General features: G+C 42.4%; 4 protein-coding genes across 4 annotated transcripts; 3 read left to right on the forward strand and 1 right to left on the reverse strand.

Annotated features, from left to right (window-relative positions):
* The first annotated feature begins 749 nt into the window (after nt 1-749).
* LOC136435642 (kelch-like protein 24) lies at nt 750-4,567 on the forward strand. Its single transcript, XM_066429292.1, has 2 exons — nt 750-875; nt 1,592-4,567. The coding sequence occupies exon 2, from the start codon at nt 1,594-1,596 to the stop codon at nt 3,307-3,309; it is 1,716 nt and encodes a 571-aa protein (XP_066285389.1). The 5' UTR covers nt 750-875; nt 1,592-1,593; the 3' UTR covers nt 3,310-4,567.
* Nucleotides 4,568-9,406: 4,839 nt separating this feature from the next.
* On the forward strand, nt 9,407-10,933 carry LOC136435930 (kelch-like protein 24). The gene has a single exon (XM_066429640.1). It carries the CDS (start codon nt 9,407-9,409, stop codon nt 10,931-10,933), a length of 1,527 nt encoding a protein of 508 aa, XP_066285737.1.
* A 3,527-nt stretch (nt 10,934-14,460) lies between these two features.
* LOC136435931 (osteocalcin 2-like) lies at nt 14,461-16,002 on the reverse strand. Its single transcript, XM_066429641.1, has 2 exons — nt 15,870-16,002; nt 14,461-15,032 (listed from the first exon to the last, which is right to left on the reverse strand). Exons 1-2 carry the CDS (start codon nt 16,000-16,002, stop codon nt 14,461-14,463), a joined length of 705 nt encoding a protein of 234 aa, XP_066285738.1.
* A 1,187-nt stretch (nt 16,003-17,189) lies between these two features.
* LOC136435643 (kelch-like protein 24) lies at nt 17,190-20,222 on the forward strand. The gene is made up of 2 exons (XM_066429293.1): nt 17,190-17,294; nt 18,183-20,222. The coding sequence occupies exon 2, from the start codon at nt 18,189-18,191 to the stop codon at nt 19,944-19,946; it is 1,758 nt and encodes a 585-aa protein (XP_066285390.1). The 5' UTR covers nt 17,190-17,294; nt 18,183-18,188; the 3' UTR covers nt 19,947-20,222.
* Nucleotides 20,223-27,163: the final 6,941 nt, after the last annotated feature.

The raw sequence follows: 27,163 nt of genomic DNA on the forward strand, positions 1-27,163 counted from the left end.
CTACGATGTGTAATGCTACAGTTTCAAAGAACAAGTGTGCCATAGTGTTCTCCGTGATATTCTAGATCCAATCCGTTACACTTGAAAAAAAGAAGAAGTTTAGTTTTGTCATTAAATGAGTACGCGGCGATTTCACTTCCTCAGCGGACACAATAATTATTATTATACACCATCTGAGGTAAGTTCTTTCCTTTCAATTCGACAACTTGCGGTAGTTTCAGTGTGTAAAATTGGAAATGTTTGCGTTGATCTTAATTTCATGGTAGAGTGAAAATAGAGTGTTCGCGGTGGTATTATTATAAACTAGTTTTCGGTAGAAACTGCAAATGCAGGACTTGAATACTGTAAATGAGGAAATAGAGCGTTCGCGGTGATCGTAGTGAAGAAGTGAACAGTTGCATATTTTACAGTACACCGGCATAAAACACTCGGCATTCATTTTGGTACAAAACAGATGTGTATATGTTGAGAGTTCCTTCCCCCGATGCGAATTCTCGATAAGCTGACAAATTTCGATCCTATCTGACAATAAGGTCGAAGGTCAAATATAAATTAGCGTCCATAACTATGAGGGGAGGAGGGGAGAGGGCAAGCCAGCAAAGATTCTCTAAATACACTTTCAAAAGATATTAAACTTGCCGTTATACACATTAAAAGCTAGCTTTTAAGAGCCTATACAAAAATAGCACAAGATATCATACATTGTTAATTTTAATTTGAAGACGAATCATCAGGACTCCCCCTTGTTTGATATAGAATCTTCCATCCGGTAATTTTGCATTATCGTGCCTGGTCTTGCGCTCAGGTGGCCAAACAACAACAATATTTTCCCACAAGTAACATTTTCATCGAGTCGCCTGCGCCAGATATAAACTGTAAGTACATCTTGAGCAATGTTAGAAGCTACACAGGTTTTGGGAATATCGAATTCATGTTTTACGCGGCGATATTAGGCGATTATTGGGGTGGGTGGTGCATGGTGGGGTGAGTTTTGGAACCTCCTATCCTTTAAATCAACAGAGATGAGTGTCGGTTCTGTTCACATTTGTATAGTAAGGTGATTTGTATGATGGCGTCAGTCATGTTTACACACTTGTATAGTAAGGTGAGATATACAATGATAAGAATAGAGCGGAACTTCACGATCATCATGTGGAAATTTCGAAACCAATTTAGTACGAAGGACCATAAGCACAGAGATATCTTGCGCAGTGGCGACACTTTCCACACTGGTCCCAAACAATTTCCACAGTAGCATGAATGGGTCCTTTTCTCCTCTTACGGCTATTTTCTTTTTTAAAGCAGATTTTGGGATGAATAGTTGTAATATTTCTGCCTGTAATGTTTTTCTTGGATTGGCTGCAATATAAGGGATCCCTGTTTTTATTTGCATCCGGGGTATCTGACGACTGTACATACGTAACATAGGCAAAAGGATGTTAGCAAATCAGGTTACTGATAAACATTGAAATTTATTTTGATTTCTCTTTTGCCTAACAACTCCTTTTCGCCTAGCTACTATCAACATCATTGCGAATACTCGAAGGCAAGTTTTTTCTTCAAGCAATTTTTGTTTCTTTTCTTTGTTTAGAAATGGACGACAGCCCTGATCCTGAGGTGGATAGCTTTGTCGCGGCTTGGTTCTTCCAGGATTTGCGGAATCTGAGATCGAAGGGAGTGTTGGTGGACGTTACTCTATGTGCGGAGGGCAAAGAGATCCCCTGTCACCGGTTGGTTCTCGCCGCCAGCAGCGAGTACTTCGAGGCCATGTTTGGTGGAGGACTCAGCGAGAGCAAGAAGGACAAGATAGAGATTGGAGGAGTGAGCGCAGAGGCATTACAGCAGTTGGTAGACTTCGCCTACACGTCTAGAATAACTGTAAACAATGACAACATCCAGCCCCTGTTTGTAGCCGCCAACATGCTGGAGTTTGTGCATGTACAGATGGCTTGCGAAAAGTTTCTCACAGAGAGCTTGAGCCCAGACACGTGTGTGGGAATCTGGGGACTAGCAGATAAGATGTCGTGTGAAGAGTTGTCTGACAAAGCCAGGCACTGTGCCATGAAAAATTTTGAACAGGCGTGCGCAACTGAGGAATTTCTTGAGCTACCCTTTGACCTCTTGTTGAGGTACATCTCAGATGACGGGCTTCAAGCCAAGAAGGAGGAGCAAGTTTTGGAGGTGGTCATGCTTTGGACAAGACATAATCTTGAAGAACGACAGAAACACCTCAAGGAGTTGCTTCGATGCGTTTGCTTCTCACGTATGGACCGAAACTATCTTGAGAACATTTTGAAGGAAGACAAGGTGTTGGCAGCAGTTCGTGGAATCAAGCAGATGACAAAGAGCCGGTCGAAGAATGCAAGACCTCGCCAAATTCTTCAAAACGAAATTCTGGCTCTCGGTGGTGTGAAAGGAAGAGATATACATGGGAACATCATTATGAGCGAGAGCATCTACAGGCTTGAGCTTGATTCCCATTGCGTTGATAGCGATCCGCTGCCACAGCAAATTCGGGAAACCTTGGGCTTTGCAGCCTGTGTTCTTGACAATGACGTAATTGTAACAGGCGGGAGCATGTCTCTCCGTCAAGCATGGCGGTACAGGCCATCCCAGAAGAGTTGGATGTGGCTGGGAGACCTGAAGAAAGGTAGACACTGGCACGGGATGGTGGTTTTACAGGGAAAGGTGTACGTCGTTGGTGGCCTTAGCGCACCAGATACCACTGAAAGCATATCTGATGTTGAGGTGTACAATAAGAAGACCAACCGTTGGAAGAAAGTGGCACCACTGCTACAGGGAGCGAACTGTTTCGGCGTAACCACCTGTTGTGGAAAGATGTACATATTTGGCGGCGAGGTTAACGAGCACTACGACACTGATGCCGTTCAGTGCTACGACCCTGCTCAAAATGAGTGGACTTTCAAATTGCACATGCCAGACACAATGGCAAATATAAAAGCGTGCACAGTCGGCTCCAAGATCTACTTTGTTGGTGGAATGTTCACGTGTGTGTGGAGCTTCGATCCCGAGACAGACGATTACGAGGAGTTGGCGGACAGACTGGTCCCGTGGGACCACTGTAGTGCCACGGTGTGCGGCTCGGAGATCTACATCACCGGCGGGAATGCACACCTGGGATCCCGCGGCCGGGCCTTGTACGACCTTACGGGGGACGATAGCTATCTGCGTATACAGAACCAGCCTACGGTTCAGTGTTACGACACTGTCAGTGACACCATGGTCTGGGGTAAGGATCTACCAGTGTCACTGGATGGACACTGCACTATAACTATACCCAAAGTCTAAGACTAACAGTAGTAGTATAGCAGAGCTGGTAAACATGTTTTCATAGACAAAAGATGCAAGGTTTGTAACAATTATCTCTGAATGTACTTGAGCTTAAACTTAAACTCAAAGCACTAAGATGTGACCAAGTAGGTTTTAACCTCCTTAATGTGACTAGCCTAGCATAGCAGGCTCACTGGGCCTTTGGGGGGGGGGGGGCTTATAATACACTTTTTCCAATTGACAGTTTACCTTAAATGTTTATGTATTGCAATGAACTTGAATCGTTAAAAATGCCTTGCTTAATTTCACAACACTTCGGTGTTTCGAGGAGGGACAGTCGCAAAGCATGACGGGGGGTTTCCAGAAAAGGCTGGGCTGTCTACCTGGTCTGGCTAGCTGGCCTGTCTACCACTTCAGGCTTCTTAGATCCCCCTATTCATATCCCCACAAAAGGTCAGACACTTTCTCAGTTGCTTAAACGTATAAAAAAGAACTACAACCATTACAATAACAATAAATTGAAGCTGACTTTAAAAACAGTTTATTCCATATTAAACTTCACAAAACTGAATAAAACTTAATATAGCACTTCAACTCAAACAATGACTAGTACCATTGTCCCAACTGTTTACATGCACACAACCATACTGTACCAGTGCAGACTGACAGCTCTTGCACTCATGTCACAAACTATACTTCAACTATTTCATCCCCACCATAATGAGGTCGCATGGCCAGCTGTTTTTAGAAGCTCTTGTTTCTGATGATTTCTTTTTGTACTGGGTCGTTTGTGCAAGCCCGTACCAGGTCTAATTTTAATGGGCAGGCTGCACAAACGACCCAGTACAAAAAGAAGTCATCAGCAAAAAGTGTATTATAAGCCCCCCAAAAGGCTTAGAGAGCCTGCTATGGAGGCTAGATGTGACCTTGTATAGGTAGGACTTAGGTCGTGTATGACCTACAGTACATACAGGAGCGTGTCATTGTTTTTGTAGCTACAAGTTAGAGGTTTCTTGGAAAAGAACTTCAAGGTAGCAATTGTATAATCTCCAAGCAGATCTCCACGGTGCGCTGAAAATCGTATATGAGCTTCTCCTGGAGCTTCTCTGGCTAGCATATACGATTTTCGGCGCACGGTAGAGATCTGCTTGGAGATAAGCAATTGTACATGGCCATGCACACCCTGACTTTGGATTTGAGAGTGATGTTCGTAGATATTTGATTTTGAGGAAAGTTTCTCTTGGTTACATGGTAGTGATACGATTGGACAATGGTAGGGAAACAACAAGCTACTAGTATGGCAATAACAGCATAACAGCCTCTGCCAAGAAATTTGAAATGGCTTCATTTCATGAGAATGTTTTATTTTCATTGTTGGCTTAATGACACGATGGCGCAACCACTGCGTAACTTACAGAGAAAGGTCTATTGATAGCAATGTCACTTAAGAGTTAACTGTTCTTAAGTAGTTATAGAACTTATAAGAAGTTGCTTTATTCTTTTCCTTGTCCCATAACTCCCTTCATATGTATTACGTTCAAGATATGGAAATTACCACTTTATTAGAATGATTAGCAAAACTAACCTTATTTTTATTTTTTTTGTAATTGTAGGTACAATATTTTGCATCTTGTATGTAAGACGGCTTACAATATATATTCGAACAACAAGAAGATTTCTTTTCTATAACATGCTACAAATGTATTGGTTGATAAGTACAATACGTTTATTACTACATGTACTAAGCAATGTTCTTGAATTTTTATATTTTTTTAAATATTTTTTTAATTTGTTCGCTAACTACCATTAGAACATATATCTTTCTAAAGCGTGTTAAAGGCAAACTTATAGGATAGGTAAACTGTGCTAAAAGTTTACTATCTGTGTACTTCTTCCTTCAAGTTTATATATAGAAAACAACATGTAAAATAGTTGTATGAAAATAAAAGTTGATAATTATAATTTGTACTGTGTGTGTGACATTATTACAAAAGGATTTAAAACATGGTGGTATATCAACTGTTTGGACGCATCTATTTATTCATGAATAGATGAATAAATCTAAGTCATCATAATGTATTCCTATACTTTCCTTCGATTAGACTACTTTCCAATAGACTATCATAGTTCGGTCTGCGTCCCGCACTTCCTAGACACCAATGTGCCAAGCTAATCTCAAAGCAGATTTTTGGATTGCGGAAAGTAAAATCCGACCAATATCTGCTTTGAGATTTGTTTATGTCCACATACTATTACTACATGTTGTGTGGTGCCTGTAGGATTATGATTTTTCGTGGTCATCTCCACACAAGCGAAACCCAGCACCAAGGACAGATGATAATGTCCTTGTCCTTGACACCGCTTGTATATAATGTCCTTGCCAGCACCAAGAGAGCGCGTCTAGCGAGATAGGGCCATGTTGATTTGATTATACCAAGGAGGTTTAATCTAGATAAAACCTCCTTGTTTGTATGGATGAAATTAGAACGTGTATCAATTTTCGTCCATTTCCACCAAAAAAAGTTTTCAAAACTTCAGATCATGCAAGATAGCTATAAAATGAGCAAATAAATGCCGTAAAGTGCAAAAAGATATTTCGAAAAACGGATACTAATGTCTAGTGTACCAAACTCAGAGAAGAAGATGTGAAGAAAGACCAGAAATGAAGAATCCATTAATTGGCATACCATTGTTAGGCGGACAGCCCGACCAAAACGCCCATAAACACGTCAAAAGCCAGCCGGGACCACTCCTCTGCTTGGAGCTTTAATAGAGAGACAAAAAAAAAACACATCACAAAGTAGACAGCGCGACATTTAAACGCCTAAAACACGTCAAAAAACAGCCGGAACCACCCCTCTGCTTGGAGAGTAATGGCTCAGTCTTTTCTGAGAAATCTATCCAGACCGTGGGCGGCAGATGTATCAAGGTCATCTGAAGGTCATGCCGTGCGGAGGCGACTGCAGGAAGTTTGGTCCCATTGGGACTACTGGCAAACCTGGCCAACGCCATATGTGGGCATAAACACAAGTAAGGGGAGTTTCACAAACTTTTCGGGGAACGAGGTCAACACCATTTGGGTGTAAAAACTTGAGTGAAAAATTCCCTGACACTGACGATGTGAAATGGGTTTGGGGAGCTTACGATATATCATATATGTACTCTCACAGCATGCAGATGAGTGGGTCCGGCTGGTTTTTGACGTGTTTTTAATAGGTGTTTTTCTCGGGCTTTCTACTTTGTCATGTTTTTTTTGTTGTCTCTATAACCATGACAAAGTAGAAAGCCCGACAACAACGTCTAAAACAGTCATAAACAAGCCTGACCCACTCCCTTGTTTGGAGAGTATCATCAAGGCTATATAAAACCTCCTTTGTATTATGTATGGGAGTTGCGCCATGCACATCATTTCCATTCAGATCCTCCAAGTCCTCCAAGGACATTGTATCCTATATAATCCTATTCAATGTCATTGGATCCGCCTCCTTGATCCATCTTATTCTATCCTCCTTGTCTGAACATGATGCCAAGAGAGTTCTTCCTCTCACTGTCAAGAGTTGTCCTTGTTCAACGTGTAAAAACCCAAAGGGGCGAGTATTTCGCAAGACGTGGAGAAACCATAATCTCTAAGCAGATCTACACGGGGGCAAAATCCAGGCAAAATCGTATTATGATATCTATTACGTCAGCTAGAGAATCTACGGGGGCCCCCGTGTTGATCTGCTTGAAGTTGGACATTTTGATAGAGAAACCACTTCCTGTGGTCAACCGGACACCAACGCCAACGCAACGGTCATTTCCAGGTAATAGCCGCAGAGCTTGGGTAGCGGACTTCTGTTTCTGAGAAACCTGGAATACGGGCTGAACTATAATAATCTAGGGGAAATCTATTGAAACCAATGAGCTCAATTTCATTTTTCAGACATTCTAGATTAAAAATAATTGATACAACCAAAGAGTGTATTAGTTTATATCACAAAACATATATTTCTTGATCAGAACTAGTCATGCTTTTAAATTTGAAATCAGTGACGAAAATGTTCCACCCTTGTTTTTATATAGAACATGACACGGTAACGTCATGTACATTTGCATGTTGGTGAAGGAGGCTTGCCTAGTCTTGATCTTCCTTTGCGAACGTCTTGACCGTTTGTCTCAAGTCTTTCTACATTTCTTCGTCTTGTCCGTGGCAGTAAAAGACAGTGAGTATATCAGTAGAACTAGAATATGTAGCTCATATCAAGAGCTCTTTGTTTTCTCTAGGAGGATAAGATAAGACTCCTTTGTTTTCGTGAGGCAGATTAAAGTGTTTTGCACTAGCGGTTCGGGGAGGGGGGCAATGCAACTTCGGGATGGATCATATCTTTCTATTTCATGAAGCGACGTAAGAAAGTTAAACCCCACGGTTTTCAACCCTGTATGGTCAGCAATATTCCTGTCTTAATTATGCAAAGTACTAGTAACTGTTCTGCTTTTAAGATATTTCACCCCAAGGGAGTGTTCAAGTATGTCTGTGTTTTATGCAAATTTTGCAGTTCCTCTACGTCTGAGGGTGGAGTTCATTATATCCCCCTCCCTATACAGGGAGGAAATATATTGTTCTTGCTGGCGTGTTATTCCTGTTTCTTCTTCTTTTTCATCTTCTTCTTCCGTCCAAAACCAAGTAGATGAAAGGTGATAGCTCTAATACTAGTATTGCAAAAAGTTACATGGGAGAGGTGAATACACCTAGACACAAATTATGCTAATAAAGACCTCATTTGTATAATTTATGCAGTAATTTGTATTTCCCTTACAGTAAAAGCTATGGATGTCATATTGGAGGTGTAGGTACCTTTAGCAAGATAAATAGACCTGGATATGAATTATGCTAATGAGGAAGCCATTTGCATAATTCTCGCAGAAACTTGTATTTCCCTCACCATAAAAGCTACGGATGTCATATCTGAGATGTTGGTACCTTTAGGAAAGGTGAATACACCAGGGCATAAATTATGCTAATGAGGACAACATTTGCATAATATATGCAGAAACTTGTATTTTCTTTATGGTAAATGCCATGGATGTCATATTTGAGGTGTAGGTACCTTTCGGAAAGGTGAACACATCTGGACATAAATTATGCCAAAGAATACCTCATTTGCATAATCTATGCTGAAACGTGTATTTCCCTTACGGTAACTGCTACGAATGTCATATTTGAGGTGTAGGTACCTTTAGGAAAGGGGAATACATCTGGACATAAATTATGCTAATGAGGACAACATTTGCATAAATCATGCAGAAACTTGTATTTCCCTTACCGTAAAAGCTACGGATGTCATATTTGAGATGTAGGTACCTTTAGGCTTTAGGAAAGGTGAATACACCAGGACATAAATTATGCTAATGAGGACAACATTTGCATAATCTGTGCAGAAACTTGTTTTTCCTTTATGGTAAATGCTACGGATGTCATATTTGAGATGTAGGTACCTTTACAATAGGTGAACACACCTGGACATAAATTATGCCAATGATGACCTTATTTTCATAATTTATGCTGAAACGTGCATTTCCCTTATGGTATCTGCTGCGAATGTCATATTTGAGGTGAAGATACTTTTAGGAAAGGGGAATACACCTGGATATAAATTATGCTAATGATGATCTCGTTTGTATAATCCATGCAGCAACTTCATATGTCCCTTACGGTAACTGCTATGGATGTCATATTGGAGCCAAGGTGTAGGTAGCTTTAGTAAAGGTGAATACACCTGGAGATAAATTTTGCTAATGAGGACCTCATTTGCATAATTTTATGCAGTGACTTCATATTTTATGTTCCAGTTACCATGACTAGCATGAGAAGGTAAAGTCTGCTTTGTCTCTCTCTCTTTGTTAGGATTATGGACGAGAACCGCTGTCCAAGGTCGACGACAGTCAACGGCTGTCACGCCGCTTTGTTCTCCCAGGAACTGCAGGAAATGAGGTCGGAGGGTCAGCTGGTGGACGTGACGTTGTGTGCGGAGGGGAAAGAGATTCCCTGTCACCGTGTGGTTCTCGCGGCCAACAGCAAGCACTTCAAGGCCATGTTCAACGGAAGCCACAGCGAGAGAAGAAGGACAAGATAGAGATGGAAGGGGTGAGCGCTGAGATGTTACAGCTATTAGTTGACCACGCCTACTTATCCAAAGTCGACATCACAGAAGAAAACGTACATCCTCTGTTTGAAGCGGCGGACATGCTGCAGTTTAATGGCGTCCAGGGCGATTGTCATGACTTTCTACAAGGTCACGTGAACGAGGAAACGTGTTTGAAAATATGGATGTTGGCGGACAGGGCATCTGTATCATTTACTGAGTTAGCCGAGACAGCGAAAAGCTGCGCTCTGAAATGGTTTGAAGAAGCGTGCGCAACCGTGGAGTTTCTTCAGCTACCGGTTCACTTACTGAAGACATACATCTCAGATGAGGGCCTTCTGGCCAGGAATGAAGAACGAATCCTGGAGGTGGTCATGCTCTGGGCAAGACATGACCTTAAGGAACGACAAAAACACCTCAAGGAGCTACTGAAGTGTGTCTGCTTCTCACGTATGGACCAAGACTATCTCCAAAACATTCTGAAGACGGACAGGGTGTTGGCTAAGGTTCGAGGAATCAAGCAGATGACAAAGAGTCAGTCAACGCACGACAGACCTCGTCAAATTCTTCAGCAAGACTTTCTGCTTCTCGGCGGTTCTCGGCTTTTTCTTGGTGGTGAGACGGGGAAGGAGATGAGGTTGCATTTGAATAACTACATGTACAGACTCGGCCTTGATTCTCACTGTGTTGACAGAAGCCCACTGCCTGAACCCTTACAGGACAACAGGGGGATAGCAGCATGTGTTCTCGACGGTGACGTCATTGTGACGGGTGGTCACGAAACGCTGAACCAAGCATGGCGGTACAGACCGTCGTTGGACTCTTGGACGAAGCTGGGATGTCTACGGACGGGAAGATTCTATCACGGCATGGCAGTTGTGCAGGGACAGGTGTATGTCGTCGGTGGTTCCAGGCCAGTCCAATATCCAGACAGCATAGAGAGGTTGCCTGACGTTGAGGTGTTCAACAAAAGGACAAACCGCTGGAAGAAGGTCGCACCACTGGAGCTTGCAGTGAGCAGTTTTGGTATAGCTGCCTGTGGGGGAAAGATCTACGTATTTGGCGGCTCGCCCTATGTATACGACGGTGATGACGTCCGGGAAAATGAGACCGATGCTCTCCAAGTCTACGACCCCTTGCAAAATGAGTGGACTTACGACTCAGTGTTGTCGTTGAAGATGACAAGCATACAAGCGTGCACAGTCGGCTCAAAGATCTACATTGTTGGCGGAAATTTAAAATGTGTGCTGTGCTTCGATCCCGATATACAGATTGTCACATTCATGGCGGATAGACTGTTCCCGTGGGACCAGTGCAGCGCTACCGTGTGCGGCTCGGAGATCTACATCACCGGCGGCAGGGTTCATCAGTACCTGACCACGGCAAACGGTACCGTGCGTAAGGTGACAAACTACGGTTCGGTTCAGTGTTACAACGTGGACAAGGATACCATGGTCTTGAGTAAGGATCTGCCAGAACCACTGTACGGACACTGTACTGTAACTATAGATAAGACCTAGTCGGCACACTTGCCTCAGTCTCAACTGAATTGCCTGTTTGAACAGTACTTGTACGTGGACAATGACATTATGGTCAAATGCGACCGCCTGATTGGCCAATGAGTTAATCAATTTATCTGCCAGAACCACTGTATGGACACTGCACTGTAACTACAGATAAGACCTAGTCAGCACACTTGGCTCAGTCTTCTAAGACTCTTAACCGACTTTCCTGTTTGGAGAAGATGTAACTGTGCCTGAGGATTGTTAAGATATAGCTGGATCTTAAGTTTTAAGAACTTATAAAATGTTTAGGTAATTGATGTGTCTGGTAGAGGCACAAAATAAGGACACCTGTCATACTACTACTGTACTGCAGAACTAGAGAGGCGCAAAATTAGGACACCTGTCATATTACAACTGTACTGCAGAACTAGAGAGGCAGAAAATTAGGACACCTGTCATATTACTACTGTACTGCAGAACTAGAGAGGCACAAAATTAGGACACCTGTCATATTACTACTGTACTGCAGAACTGGAGAGGCACAAAATTAGGACACCTGTCATATTACTACTGTACTGCAGAACTGGAGAGGCACAAAATTAGAACACCTGTCATATTACTACTGTACTGCAGAACTGGAGAGACACAAAATTAGGACACCTGTCATATTACTACTGTACTGCAGAACTGGAGAGACACAAAATTAGGACACCTGTCATATTACTACTGTACTGTAGAAATGTTCCAACTGCAGAAACATTGAAACCTTCCTCTCCCCCCTAGCGCAAAAGTAAGTTCCTGTAAAAAAAAAAAAAAATGAATTGACGATAATCAGCCCATGGTTTGTAGATGGTGCTTTTTGTCAGGAAAGTTCTGCTTAAAGCCATGGGATGGGGACAAGGTGATAGGCAGAGAGGACAATTGATATATTAGATAGTCTTGTTGGATTTAAGAGGCTAAAAAAATCCAATTCAGTCATGTACCATAATAAGGGGGGTGTAGAGCCAGTCACGTTTGAGACTGCATTCTTAATACGTTATTATTTTCATCATTATTATGAGTATCATAAGTACTATTAGAACCATTAGCAGAAACAATAACCTTTTTATTGTTACTAGTATTTACATAATGATTATCATTATTATTACTGTTATTAATGTTCTTATTATTGTCATTATTATTATTGTTATTTGAATTATCAGAAACAACAACCTTTTTTTTTCTTTTTACCAAAAGAGTAACATTATGTAGAACGTTCTGTAGATTATGTGCTAATACAGTATTATGACACAATATCGCTACTTCTGTATTTAATTCAGGTATTAGAATATTAAAACATTATATCTACTTACAAGTTGACTGTCTTATTGATGTTTCCAAACTACCTATTAAATTTATTCTTGAAATGGTGGGTTACAACTTAGATATTAGATATAATGTATAATCCAAAGACTGTTGTGCTCTTTGGTCGCCTTCTTAGCTTATCAATATTAATATTTATGACACTTGTGAGTCCTGAACTCAAACAGCAAAACTCGAGAAAAGAATACAGACCACAGAAATGCTAACGGAAGATTCTAGGCGGTGGTTTTAAGTTTGCGGCAGCGCTATAGTCACATACTGCTACAGAATTGGATGAAAATGATTGCGGTGGCTTTAAGTTCGCGGTGAAACGGTCGCTGCGAAAACCACGAACATAAAACTACCGCAAACATTTCTTCATTTACAGTATCACGTACAGAGACCGCATCTCAAAAGAGCGGTATAAAAAAACAAAAACTCAACTGCAGTGGTAAGGGCACGTTGAACGGCCATCGGGACTAGCCAAAACTATCATGCAAGAAACCGTTCACTCGGTTCAGGGAGGAAGAAAGATAGCCTGGAGTCCAGCCTCCTTAGCTTTGGCCGAGAAAGACGATTCGTTAGGCGGCCGCTAGGAGCGCCTTTAATCTAAGAATGACAGAACAACCGAAGATTGTAGTGTTCTCCAATTCTAGATCCAATCCGTTACATTTTTTAAAAAAAGAAGTTTTTTCCTCAATAGCTGAGCAACTGGAAAATGCTTCACCTTTGTCCGGTAAGTGATGTGTTTTTTAGTATACCAATGGACGGAGGAACTCGGAAAAATAGCAAATTCTTACAACTTCTTCCCGCCTTTGAATGCGCTATATACAATAACGATAGTTTCAAAAAAATCCGTATTGCGAATACATTGGCACGAAACACTCGAGCTGAAGTCGCTATTTAAAAGTTAGGCTCTGCCAGACTTATTGATAACTACGCCGGTTATGGCGAGAATATCTTAGCCTGAGTACCAACCTCCGTAGTGACCGCTGGCTCAAAAGAATTCGCTTGCTAACCACGGAGTCTGACCCTGCGCGTATCCGTAACGGCTGTTAGTCAGATATTCGTTCCGATTTTGAACGAGCTCGCTGATTGGCCCCATTCGTCTAAGCTCCCCCCATGCCACACTGTTCTTCGTAACGGGTAGGTTCTAAGAACTGTTGCCATGGCGATTCTTTCAAAACTGGACCCGAACAGGGCAATAGAGACACCTTGGAACGAAAAATGGCACCGAACGCAGCTCGAATTCCCCTCATTACGTGATAATGAGACAGCCGTTACGGATACGCGCAGGGTCAGACTCCGTGGTTAGCAAGCGAATTCTTTTGAGCCAGCGGTCACTACGGAGGTTGGTACTCAGGCTAAGAATATCTACCAGGTTATAGTTTGGCCACCATGACTCATTCTCGAAGGACATGTTAATCATTCCGTGAGCTGACTCTACGGGCCAATTCCCTTTTTAATTTTTACCGCGTTCTATACTTGAAGCTCTCCATGCAAAGTTTGTAACTGGGATGGCATACATATACGTGTAGCATGAACTACTAGCAGTAGATAAAACAAATCAAATCATATGCATTAGGCCACAGCAAGTAAATTTTATGGATGACAGCGCGCTCATTAATTTCGCCTGATTAGTGATTTTGAAAAAAAAAATCCTCCAGAGATGGTCAAAATGACGAGAAAGTATTGTCAAAATGTGAAAATATATCGTGTTGTAGTGACACTGGTGGGGTATAGACATGAATCGGTAGTTTGATAGTTGTAAAAGTCGATGTTAAACTAGCAACAATTTGGTCGCCAACGTTTTTGTCGGGTTTTCTATTTTGCCCCTTTTTCAAAGTTGTGTCGCTATGCAGTGTCAAAGACAACGTCAAAAGCAAGCCGGAGCCTTGAACCTCTGCTTGGGGAGTTAACGTAAGTCAGATACTAGTCTCTAATGCAGAATGAAAAGCCGGCTTGCATGCGGCTGTGATACCATGTTTTGTCGATTCAAATCTTTACAATGTTAATGGTGGTTATTTTGAAAATTTATCCCTCTCGTAGATTGAGTCTGCAGAGAATGTCATCCACAAAAATCACTTGCTGCTGTGTTATGTGTATGACTTAACTTGACCGGTATGTATTGAGCCATCAAACCTTTAATATATATTCCATTCCTTTCCACGCCAGTCCACGGCCACTCTTAATTCCGTCGATCACACCTGGCATTGAAAATCATCGATAGGCGTGCATGGCCGCGGGAAAATATCTCTATTTTCCTTCGCCGCCTCTGCGACTTTAATCCGAATGACTTTCGGACGTTTTCCCGACGCGTACGGTCCTTGGGTGCTCGATTTTGTCGTTGCCATTACGGCGGGATCGGGGCTAAACATCCTTGTGTCGAGTGCCGACAATGGTGGCACGGGGATAAATGTGTGGCTCTCATCTGAGCTCTCGGCCTCCGAGCTCTCGGCCTCCGAGCTCTCGGCCTCCGAGCTCTCGGCCTCCGAGCTCTCGGCCTCCGAGCTCTCGGCCTCCGAGCTCTCGGCCTCCGAGCTCTCGGCCTCCGAGCTCTCGGCCTCCGAGCTCTCGGCCTCCGAGCTCTCGGCCTCCGAGCTCTCGGCCTCCGAGCTCTCGGCCTCCGAGCTCTCGGCCTCCGAGCTCTCGGCCTCCGAGCTCTCGGCCTCCGAGCTCTCGGCCTCCGAGCTCTCGGCCTCCGAGCTCTCGGCCTCCGAGCTCTCGGCCTCCAGGGAAACAGGTGTCTTGAAGGGTGCTACAACACGCACACCTACAGAACGATACATACAGGTGGTTAACAATGTACATGTACTGACAAACACTCGACGTTTTGAGAAATTGCGAAGCTGGATACTAAGACATGTCAAGCGCTAATCCCTTGGCAGATGTTGGGATGGAAGTTTGAACATTTTCTGACTGCTAAGCATTTTTATGGTCTTTTATACTCACACGGGATGGGTGCATATAACGGAAACCGGTTACATCCCAATCACAGTCCTAAACTCCAGAAGGCGGTGTTATTTTCCACTAGATTATGTATCAATGAATACATAATCAGCCGACTATTTACAGAATTCTGCTTCAGGGGAATTACACAAGGTGTGTTTTTTTAAACAATATGATACTCACTAAACCCTTGCAGACCCTATCCATGTATTCCCTATGTGTAAACATACATTTTTTATTGTGAATATTTTTGGCAAAGATGAGGGTGACAAAGCAAGACAAGTTTTTCTTAACCACCCTGACATTCTTTTTTGTAATCTAACGTTTTTGTCATGCCTTGTCAGGCACATTGTAATAAGCCATAGGCTGAGGTTGTTTAATCTAATTAATCAGAAAATAGAGGGTCACCTGGGGAATTCGGTAGAATACTGAATGCTTTTTGATGCGCACGGGACTAGTGGGTACTTTATCGTATACTGTAAAGAGTACTCATTTTCACTTCCTAAAATCATCATCTTTTGGAAAATAATTCCCCCCTATGGACTTGAGGACTCCTTTTTCAAAGGGGTGAAAGAAAGAATCTCTTCTTTGCCGGGTGGCAGTTGTGATCTCCGAGTTAAAGATTCTGACTAAGGTGTCGAAGGTGACACCACCGACGTACCTCCGGATCCTTCTCCAAGAATGGGTACTTTCCTCTTCCTCGAGAGCTTCTTTAAGGGACAGAGGATACATGCGCACCCTAGTCTTGCCATCAAACCCGGCTTAGCTTCCGACTTTGATTCAGTGGTTCCCATGATTGAATTGTCTTCAACTTGATAAGACGACAAATTGACTAATTCACAGCTAACTTTAGATATCCATACCTTGTTCGACTGTGAACGGCCAGTGATAATAATTGTTCGAGAACAAATGTTGCGTCTTGGATTATGCTATTCGATCGGAGGGGTTTGTGTGTATTTTTTTGCTAGGAATCAAATTATTTTTCAAGGCAATTTTGAATGGGAGGGGGGTTGTTTTATTTGCCAATCACGTCAAAGTATTAGCCTCTACCAGGCTCCGCGGATCGCTGGGAAAGTAGTAGAAATTGGTTAAATATAGTGTTCTTGCTAGATCTTAGCCTGGTCCCAGTCTCTACGGGTCGGCTTGGGTGTGTTTTACCGGGCCCAGTCTGCTATATTGACCCGTTTCTGTCAGATTGTCTTCTTAGCTTCTATAGAGTTTCGTAGCCACCGTAGTTTCGCCCCTAGCTGACTAAAGCCAAGGCCGTAAACCCACCTCCGGACGGGCTAATCTGTCTGGGCGGGCAGGCATCACTCCCAGCCCCGTAGAGAAACCGGGGAGCTCCCGACGGTATGGTGTCCAGGCTAGCTATATATCTACGATCCATACCCATTGGCCTGGTGGGAAAGACATTTTACACGACCTTTCTCACTCCACCCAGGTGTATCAAAATGAGTATGTTTGCCCTCTGTACGTCACAGGCACTGTTAGAATAAGTTATAAAAACTTGAGTGCAGTGCCACGTCGTCCTTGTCTGTCCAAAAGCTAAGTAAAAAAAAAATGTTAAAGTTCCGTTTCAACCAATTCGTTATTCGACATTGAAGACGCTGACAAAAAATGTCACACTTATCGCGTTGGGCATTTCCTGTGTTGTTTTCTATCCGTTTCCTTGCCAGATGTGATTTCTCGATAAGCTGACAAATTTCGATACTATCACAGCCATCTGATTAAAAGACTGCAAGGTCGAAGGTCATACGTACATCAGGAGATATCCAACTGTCGAAGTCTTCGGGGGGGGGGGGCATAACCAAAGGACGACAGTTTTATACAATATTAGCCTTTAACTGTACGAAACTACACTGTAACAGAGTTATAGTTTTGTTTATATATGTCGTAGAATGGTATAGAAATGGAACATCTTCGTAATCTTCTTTCGGAGTTTGAATCTCCTGAAAAGTTACCCCCTGTTTCAAATATAGACTGTTCCGTCTTTGCATGTTCCCAGTGGAACAAACGTGTTTGCGATTCTCCCCACATAATTTCTGTTTTTCACGGAGTTATTACCAAGGACCAGACAATAGAAACTGTAAGTAAAGTATGCCTAGGCTAGAAGCTCTGGCTGTGTGTGAATTATGTTGTGTTTTGGTTTTGGGGGGATGAAGTTATGGCACTAGCTAGCGGTTATTATTTTTTGGGGGGGGGGGGGGGGCAGCTATGTCTATGGAGTGGGTATGCAACTCTGCTATAACTTATACCTTGCTTATACTGCCGAACTGAATTGGTTGTTAAAATGTTAAGATAATTCCGATAACACAACCCAGAACTAAACCCAAAGTGAACTGTCCAGAATTCAACAGAAAGTGATACAGGGTCACTTTTCATTGATTGAAAATCTCATAAACAAAGACACAGATGTTATAATTTCTACCTACATGGCAAGTAATTTACGTAAGAAGAGAGGAAGGTTAGATAATTTGCATATCAGAACGGTGGAAACAAAGCCACCAAAACTTGTAGTACGAAGGCCCATAAGGACAAAACAAGAGACCAAAGCAGTGCCAACCATTTCCATTACCAGTGCCATACAATTTCCACAGTAGCATGATTACATGCTTTTCTTAAGGTTGTTTCTCAAATCAGATGTCGAGACATTAGAATTATGATAATTGTTCCTATAGTGCCAAGTTTCTTTGCATTGGCTAGTACAATCCAACAATGCAAGTTTTTTTTGGCAAAGCCTTAGGAGCGAGCCTAATCGTGATTGTATAGTATTGTGTGCAGTTTGCAAGAATTCTAGGAATTGTACGTACAGAAATTTGTTCTCGGGCATTTCAAGCCAGTAAAAATATTTGGAATGTTAGCAGTACAAAGGATAGAAAGTCATGCAGCCCCCCTGGTGACATTTGTCCTAGAAAACCTAGGCAGGCAGCCACATGTGTTAATCTAACCATTCTTGTTTCTTTTCTTTGTCCAGAATAGAATGGATGCGCACTGTGGAATGGATGTCTGTCCTGATACATCAGTAGACAGCTGCTTCGCGGGCTGGTTCTTCAAGTCATTGAGAAGTCTAAGATCGGAGGGTCTTCTGGTGGACGTGACGCTGTGTGCCGAGGGAAAAGAGATCCCCTGTCACCGCGTCGTTCTAGCAACTTGCAGCGACTACTTCAAGGCCATGTTCGGCGGAAGCCTCAGTGAGAGCAAGAAGGACAAGATAGAGATGGGAGGGGTGAGCGTAGAGGCATTGCAACAGTTGGTAGACTACGCCTACACGTCCAAAGTCAACGTCACCGAAGAAAACGTTCGTCCTCTGTTTGTAGCCGCCAACATGCTGCAGTTTGCCCATGTGGAGACTGCTTGTGAAAAGTTTCTAATAAAGAGCTTGAGTCCCACGACCTGTATGGGAACCTGGGCACTTGGGCACAAGATGTCGTCCGAATGGGTGTCTGACAGGGCCAGGCACTGTGCCATCAAAAACTTTGAAGAGGCATGCAAGACTGAGGAGTTTCTCGAGCTGCCCCTCGACATCTTGGAGACGTACATCTCAGAAGACGGGCTTCATGCCAAGAAGGAGGAGCGAGTTTTGGAGGTGGTCATGCTCTGGGTAAGACATGATCTTAAAGAACGACAAAAACACCTCGAGGATCTACTTGAGAGTGTCTGCTTCTCAAGCATGGACCAAGACTATCTCAAGAACATTCTAAAGAAAGACAAGGTGCTGGGAAAAGTTCCTGGAGTCAAGAAGCTGACAGAAGATCAGTCTCTGCACAGAAGCCCTCGCGAAATCAGTCAAAATGACATTCTTGTTCTCGGAGGGGTTAAAGATCACTACTTGAACAGGACCATTAGTTTGAGCGAGAGAGTCTACAGGCTTGAGCTTGATTCTCATTGCGTTGACAGCAATCCGCTGCCGCAGCAAATTCGTGACAGTCAGGGCTTTGCAGCCTGTGTTCTTGACAAGGACGTGATTGTGACAGGCGGGAACAAATCTCTCCGTCAAGCGTGGAGATACAGACCATCCCAGAAGTCCTGGAAGAGGCTGGCGTCCTTGAAGACAGGGAGATACGGGCATGGGATGGCAGTTTGCGAGGGAAAGGTGTACGTCGTTGGCGGTTGCAGCCATACGACGTATATCAATACACACATTCTGTCTGACGTAGAGGTGTACAACGAGAGAACCAACCGTTGGAAGAAGGTGGCACCACTAGAGCTTGCAGTGAGCAACTTTGCCTTAACTGAGTGCAGTGGGATCCTCCACGTTTTCGGTGGAGTTATCGAACCCGACCGGCACACTAAGACTGACTCTGTACAGTGGTACGACCCCACCTCTAATGAGTGGAGGTTTGGACTGCAGATGCCAGCGGCAATGGCGAACCTCATAGCATGCACAGTTAACTATGAAATCTACTTGCTTGGTGGACCGTTAAAGTGTGTGATTAAATACATGCCCTGGCTGTATTACGAGGACTTGGCGGACAAACTGGCCCCGTGGGATCACTGCAGCGCCACAGTGTGCGGCTCGGAGATCTACATCACCGGCGGGCAGTCGGAACCAGAAATGGTAGAAGTGGAACGTTCTCAAACTTCACAGATTATTTCAAGCACTTCACATTTCCATTGTGACAACCACGCGACGGTTCAGTGCTACGACACCAACTATGACACCATGGTCAAGGTTAAGGATCTACCATTGGCACTGGATGGACACTGCACTGTAACTGTGCCCAAAGACTTAGACTAAGAATGGGTTGATGGAATTAGCTGTCCGGTCCGATTGGCGGAAACAGCTGTCCGGTCCGATTTCGGGGTGGAAAAAACTGTCTGACTATTCCCGTGAGTGGTTGTGCCCCCTAGCAGAAATTAAGAAAAGTGCAAGCAGTCTGACGTGTTACCGCATGTCATGGCGTGAAGCACTCTCACTTATTACAATAGCAATGCTGGTGCACATGTCTCTACAACTGGATGATCTGTTCACACAAGACATAAAGTCTGTAACAATCACTACTTGATCCTATAGGACTTGGATGTGGACATGCTGTATTTCTGTATGTGATTTACGTGTAGGTAGGACATAGGCCATGTACAACCAACCTGATACCTCAAGATATGCAGATGTACCTGTAGCAAGATGCATTCCCTGAAACAGCTTATTGTGTGCCTCCATTATCCTCACATGGAAGTGCAAGATATTGGATGTAAAGACATAAGAGAGAGGTGGACAGACAGAAAAAAACTATAAAGAACATGTAAGAGAGAGATCCTCATTGTCACAGAGCAAAAGCTAATGTCTCCTAAAGGTTGACTTTCATCAACTTATTCATTCATAGTTTGGCAAGTTATTTTATCATACTAGTTTTCAAATATAGACTGGACAAACGTTTAACAAACCTTACTAATCCAGTATGAGTTTATTACATGTATTTTTGATATCGCTATCTCAGTATATGTCACAAATTCCTTTTTTAATCATTTTTATATCTTTTTACCTTAGAAATTCCTTTTTCTTTGCTAACTTTCATGTTCTCTAGCCATAAAGATAGATTTAGATATATGATACATGTACAATGTACTTCTACAGTAGAAAATATATGTTTATACCGCTCATAGCTTTTCATTGACTTTCCTTACGTGGCTGCAGACAGATGGCTTTGCTCTTCTTTTATCTACTGGTGCAAATTTGATGTTAGATGCATTGATTTCCGTAAAAGGGGAAATATTAGCATTATGTAAAATGGGAATGTTAATTTTGTATTTTTCACGGTAATGTCTTCACCCCGAAGTTGAACCCATCGCGAACATATCCCCTTCTACAGTAACTTCACGGCAGTTACCCTGGGAGCCAGACTAAGACCGGACCGCTATCGATTCCCGTCGGCGGCCCGAGACTATCAGCCCGCCCGTTCAAAGTTAATGCTCCGGGGAGTTGTAGCCCGGGGAGTGGACCGCGCCGTCAACTCTCGGGCTAGATCTCCCCCGATGCGCTAATCGGCGGGGTTGGAGCTCTGTGCCGCCGAAGGAACCGGCTAAAAATAACCGGCTAGAAGGCACCGGCTAAAAGGCCCGATAAACAGTCTGGTTCCCAGGGTACGGTGGCCTCAAAACCACCGCAGATACCTAATTTTTTCCCTGCCGCGAAATCAAATTCCTGTGTACGAACATTCCCCTCTAACAGTAATATAATTACACAGTAATATAAGTGAAATTCATGGTTCAAATTGAATCATAATCAACAAAAGATATCGTGTCCGGAATCAAGTACTAGTATTCACACCCCTTCTTTTTTCTAAAGTTTAGATTTCGTTAATCAAATCAAACCACAATCTCTGTTGATTTACAACTGAATTGACTGATTTTGGGGTATGAATAATTTTCTTATTTACAGTATCTTCTTGTATTATGTTTTATTTTATGTACCACTAAGCTTATCTTTTTTGCGTTTCGGCGCATGCGCGCCGAAACGCTTTGTCCTGGCTTTTACCTTCAAGCAAGGACCAGGGAAGCTTGGTTCAACACTGTGTCGCACACAATAAGACCTTATATGGCAATACGTTCTCAAATCCTTGTATAGCCGTTACCTTATATGGCAAGAGAGCACGAAAAGGCAGGCACGCTAGATTTGCATGTGACACAGGACGGCGACCGCATGTAACTGCTACAACTGTTCGGAAATATCATTGCATTGTGGTTTCGGACTTTGATATCCTGAAAAATGACCATATTACATCTATTCCACAAGATTGCAGAAGAAAAAAAATGATTTCGTCAAGAAAACGAGCAAAAATCGGCATAAATGATACCATATAGTGAGGTTATAGCATTACGTCCAAAGTATGTAAATACGTACCGCAGCTCGGCCGATCTGGCAACGCGAAGCACTTCGGACCCAGAAGATCCGGGTTCGTGTCCGTGCATGAATTTTTTTTTTCTTTTTAGATATTGAATATCAAAAATATATATTGATATTATATTAATCTATCAATATCATATTTATGAATATCATTTTTTTCATTAATAAATAAAGAAATATTTTATATTTGTTATTTTTAAATATTCATTTAATATATACAAGGCCTTTGTCTTATGAATAGGACTTCATAGATTCCAAACCCGGCATTCGAATTTTTCTGTTCATTGTAATGGAAAATACCGTGCAGCGGCTCCTATGCGCGGTAAGATGATTCTTGCAAAACACTCGCCACTAAACTTTTATCCCCGATGTAAACAGAGGCTCTTGATGTTGTTTGCAAAACAGCGATTCTTTGTTACAGTAGCAAATGCTCCATTGTTCAGTATCGACTTCATTCAGACAACACGGACGTGGAAAGTGGCGCCCCTCGGCACAAAACTATGGGAATTTTCATGAATTTTAGCAAAATTACCCAGGAAAATAAGGAAGAAATGTTGTAAATGCGGAAACCAGAATAATACGGATGAGGTAGCTGTTGATTTGTTTGACATTTGGTAGTCATTTTAGATAGAACCTTAGCTGTTATGAACTTCTATTTCACTTAATTACCATAGTGCTGATGATTCAATGGTGCTTTTTCAAATTTTATGTTTTATTGCGTGCCATGTACATAATTACATTGATAGCTTTTATAATGAGCATATTATACATTTTACAAATAAGCACAAGTTGTAGGCCAAGACCAGCTTTTTCAAAAGCACTTAAGTTAAGTGACGTAACTTCAAAATTACTTTCCCCAATCTGCCTTTCTCTATTAAAACAGTACTCATTTCCCAAAATGACAATTTTTCTTATAGACTGAACAGCCCTTGAGTGACTTCCTCTGGCAGATTTTACTTCAAGTAAAGGGAAAAGACAATTCACACTTATAAACGTAGCCGAAACGCCAGCTTTTTTTAAAAGCTCTTGTTTATATTAATTTGATAAAAGATTTCGTACTTCACCCCCATGGGGTTGTTCCTATTGGTTATGTAGCCATAACGTCATAAGCGTCTTATTGTGGGTAACGTTAGTGAAGAAGAAAGCCATACACCAATGATCTGCCAATAATGAATACTTCACTTGTAGGAATGATGGTATTTCGCTTTTTAAAAAAAGTTATTGTCAGTTCAATTTCCTATATGATAACAACGTTAATGCCCCGCTTTTCCCTCGGTGTTTACGGAGACATCCCGCGTTGTCACTGACATAACAAGAGTTCGGAGACAATATCTCCATCAAATATTTTGATTATGCAAATGTCCTCCACAGTTGCATTATATATGCTTGGTCAAGTGCACTTGTGGTATTTAAATGGGTAAAATCCACGTGTCAAAGTGCACGTGAAAACTCCACCCCACAGGCCCAAAGCCTCCAAAACCTGGCCTTCAGCACCAAGGACGTCACCAACGCCCCCTAGCAGAATGTAACAACCTAGGCAGATTATTCGATACTTGGTTTTCTAACATCTTTCATAGCACAAGTTAACTCGGAAATGTAGCGCTGCAGATAATTAGCATATGCATCCTAAGTAATCAGAGCGGATCATGTATCGGAACTGTTTAAACTTACTTTCACTGGTGTAAGCGCATGATGGTGGTAGGTTTAAACACAAGCTATCTCGAAGAATAATGAATGGTTTATAGTTTATGTTTTAAGGCCGCAGTCAAAGCTTCAACAATACAAAGCTCTGACACTCCTTTGTCGTTTTTATCACCCACGTATTTTCTGATTCGAAAGATAGAAGGTGGGAAGCAACCATATGCATCTTCAAGCGCCAACAGCGAGCACAGCGGCAGAGCTAGGGAAAGAAAACAATTTCTACGCTTCCAGACATTTCCATTAGAGCTAGCTCCCACGGGAGCCTACACAGCAGTACAGTGACTATTTGCATTCCATGCAGTCACGCCACCTTGGCAGTGGTATTTGCATATACGTCACGGATGTTATCTGTTATCTTCATCAAACTCAGCGTCATCACTATTTTCTCCACCTTGCCACCGGCCTCGAATTAATAACATAAACTAAAAACGCGGAAGTTTTCACCAAAACAGAGAGGAAGTCGTACAAACAAATGAGCTTTAAGGCTTAAACAGCGCGTGACAAACGGAACCAAGTTTCACTAAACACTAGGTCTGGGGTCACTTTGCAGTGGACAATAAATTAGTAACATCTATCCATGTAGATGAATACTGCATTAAAAACTTCATCATGAGACTGCAGTTTTGATATAGATCGCTAGAGAGCAGGTCACGTTCAGACCCTCCTTATAGTGTACAATTGGTGTTTTGTAAGAACATTTCCATCAATTTATGATCAGAGATAATCCCCGAGATGAGAGATAATCCTTACCGGAGGTCATCGTGCACATACGTTGCTGTTAAGCTTTATACAAAGCGCACACCTACAGTCCGTAGTACTCCGTACCCGCGATTAACGCCGGACCGTAAATTGGCAAGACCTCAGAAAGTCATGGGTTTAACAATAAAGTTTATTGCATATTCATGCCCAACGGAGGGCTAAATCGAATTGCGTAAATTCCAGCATGAATACACGGTATTCTTGTTATCTATATATACACGCCCTGATATACATGATTGGTTTTAGACACGCATTGTTTTACCATACCCGTAGGTTGTTACGTGAAAGGAATCACAGTTTGAAATAGTAGATCCTGATAAAGGCGAAGACTGTCATATTGTGTCTGGATGATCTGATTATTTTTCGACATAACTAATTTCCTTTAGCACGAATTCTGCTGTTCAGATGACGTCGGTGGAAACTTCTGTTGTTCAGGTCATCCGGCAGATCGCTGAGAACTAGCGTCTTCTTCGATCGTCTGTGTACAAAAAAATATCTGTATAAGGGACAAGTACCAACTGCAATGCATAATTAGTTGAAACCATGAATAAACATATCCCAGGGACAGCCATCATATATTTTTGGAAATCTGTAGTACTCTAAGCAACACCATAATCCGAATCAACCGTTTTGTCGTCAAATATACAGAAAGATTGGTTATAAAAGTAAAGGTAGACGAGCGCAACTTGATCGTTATCAATATTTTGTGTCTAGATCTTGTCAATGTGGTTACCGATGCATTTAAAATGTGAATAGCTCCTTACACTGGTCGCACAACGAGCCATGCTGACGACCAACGTTAGCGGTTTCCATGAAAATGTGGTAAATCACATAGAGTGGGCTAGAAAGGGTAAATAGGACGAAATTGGTCTCGTGGTCTTACGGCGACAAGTGTGAAACTAGACTGACTGATTACCTTTTTTAAGATCCGCGAGCATGTTCTCCAAATCCATGTCCTTCAGTCCCCGTCTGTCCAACTGTTCAGGCTGTTCATCCAGTTCTTCCAGGAGCGACCTCGCCTCTTCCACAACCTCCCTCAGCTCTAAGTCAACTGGAAGGAGAAACGGGAAGGTACATATTACTATAGTTACATATAACGCTGGTGCTGCATCACATGAATGCACGAATTCAATCTTCAAGAACATTTTAGACACTAAAACGAGTGTGACGTCGTGGAATGTATCTCAGCTCTCTATAAAAGGTTTTGTTCTGCGTGCGATGCTTGAACATTGTATTAGCAATCCTTAGCCAACCAGAGAAAATCTAGACAAAATTGAATTGTCCGTCTGAATGTTTGTGATGACCAAACGTACCATCATCGGCATCGCGTTTACCGCTCCTTCTGCGCCTGCGTCGGCGCCTCCATCCCTCGGAGTCGTCGATCAGCGTTGCCACGACAACTATCGTTACAAGCAGCATGCAAACGAACAGCTTCATGATGTAGTTTGAACTGTAGAGGAAAAAAAAACACAATCTTGATTAGTCGGGTCTTGCTTGCCTTTTTTGACGTCCTAGAAACGGAGGCAAAACTATCCCTAGGTTGTTTGAAAACGTTACAACATCAGTAATTGTTAAAAGACAGAGCCGAAACATATACAACAGTTTTATCATTGTGGTAACCTGCTACGAAAACATTCATTGAGACCAATGCATTGTAGAAAACCATGCCCTACAGTTGGTAAAAGCATAATACTTACAGAATTCCTGGACAGGTAGATCACGGTACGACGTCTCTCAGATGTCAGGCTGGAGGGACTGAATGAGGAGAACTCGCGGAATGGCAATATATACTCCAGGGTAAGACAATTATGCAAATGCGTCATTGTATTGATGTAGGTGGTGACTTAGTGTTCCTTGTCTGTTGATGATACTGCTATGGGCGTGTCGTGCCTGCTTAAAGACACATGTGAAAAGATGATACACATATGGCAAAGAAAATTGTCTGTCAATGGTAGAGACGTGTCATACTGAAAAAGAAATAGAGAAGACAACTATAAAAACACACGTTTATGAAAGGAAATGGCATCTGTGCGTGAAATCAGCATACAATGTACAGAAAACCAACAGACAACTTCCTTTGCTTGGTCGTGTCTTGACCTAACTATAGAATTCAGATTGGACACGTACGATTGAATTGGGCAGAGTGTGTGAGTAGTCTTGGCGCCGGAAATCGTTCAAACAATATATATTGTGGTATGAAATAGTTAAAACGAAAAGTGAAGTCTTTATTGTACAGGGTACACAGAATAACACACGAGCGTGCGAAACTGCATAGTATGTGTTTTATTGGACTGAAAAAATAACTCTTGCAACTTTTAAATAACAATTGTTTGTACACTTTTTTAAGTGTCCCCAAATTTGAATTTTGAAATTCCACTAAGTATTCAACCCCCGGGCCCTTTGTGAACTTTGTTGATCTCACCATTTCAGAGAAGACCAATTTTGTGAAGTTTATTCAGGAAGCGGATGGGATCGGCACTGCAGAAAAGGCTCTGATTGTGACAGTCAAGGATCATATCTTTAGAAGCCGCAAATATTTATGCAGCGCTCACCCGGAATCTTCCGATTTCTCTTTGAAAACTTCTTGCAGACGTCTTCTTGAGACCCACAAATGATTTTGGGCCCCCTAGCGGCTTTCTATGTTACTGCAG

This window comes from Branchiostoma lanceolatum, chromosome 5 (genome assembly GCF_035083965.1).
Source record: "Branchiostoma lanceolatum isolate klBraLanc5 chromosome 5, klBraLanc5.hap2, whole genome shotgun sequence".
NCBI classification, from domain to species: domain Eukaryota; kingdom Metazoa; phylum Chordata; class Leptocardii; order Amphioxiformes; family Branchiostomatidae; genus Branchiostoma; species Branchiostoma lanceolatum.

Bases quoted from the DNA above. Each gene is read 5' to 3' on its own strand.
- LOC136435643 (XM_066429293.1), top strand. From the start codon at position 18,189: ATGGATGCGCACTGTGGAATGGATGTCTGTCCTGATACATCAGTAGAC.
- LOC136435931 (XM_066429641.1), bottom strand. From the start codon at position 16,002: ATGGGAACCACTGAATCAAAGTCGGAAGCTAAGCCGGGTTTGATGGCA. The intron at 15,033-15,869 runs GTACGTCGGTGG...ATCGTTCTGTAG, and splicing joins TCTTGGAGAAGGATCCGGAG to GTGTGCGTGTTGTAGCACCC.
- LOC136435930 (XM_066429640.1), top strand. From the start codon at position 9,407: ATGGAAGGGGTGAGCGCTGAGATGTTACAGCTATTAGTTGACCACGCC.
- LOC136435642 (XM_066429292.1), top strand. From the start codon at position 1,594: ATGGACGACAGCCCTGATCCTGAGGTGGATAGCTTTGTCGCGGCTTGG.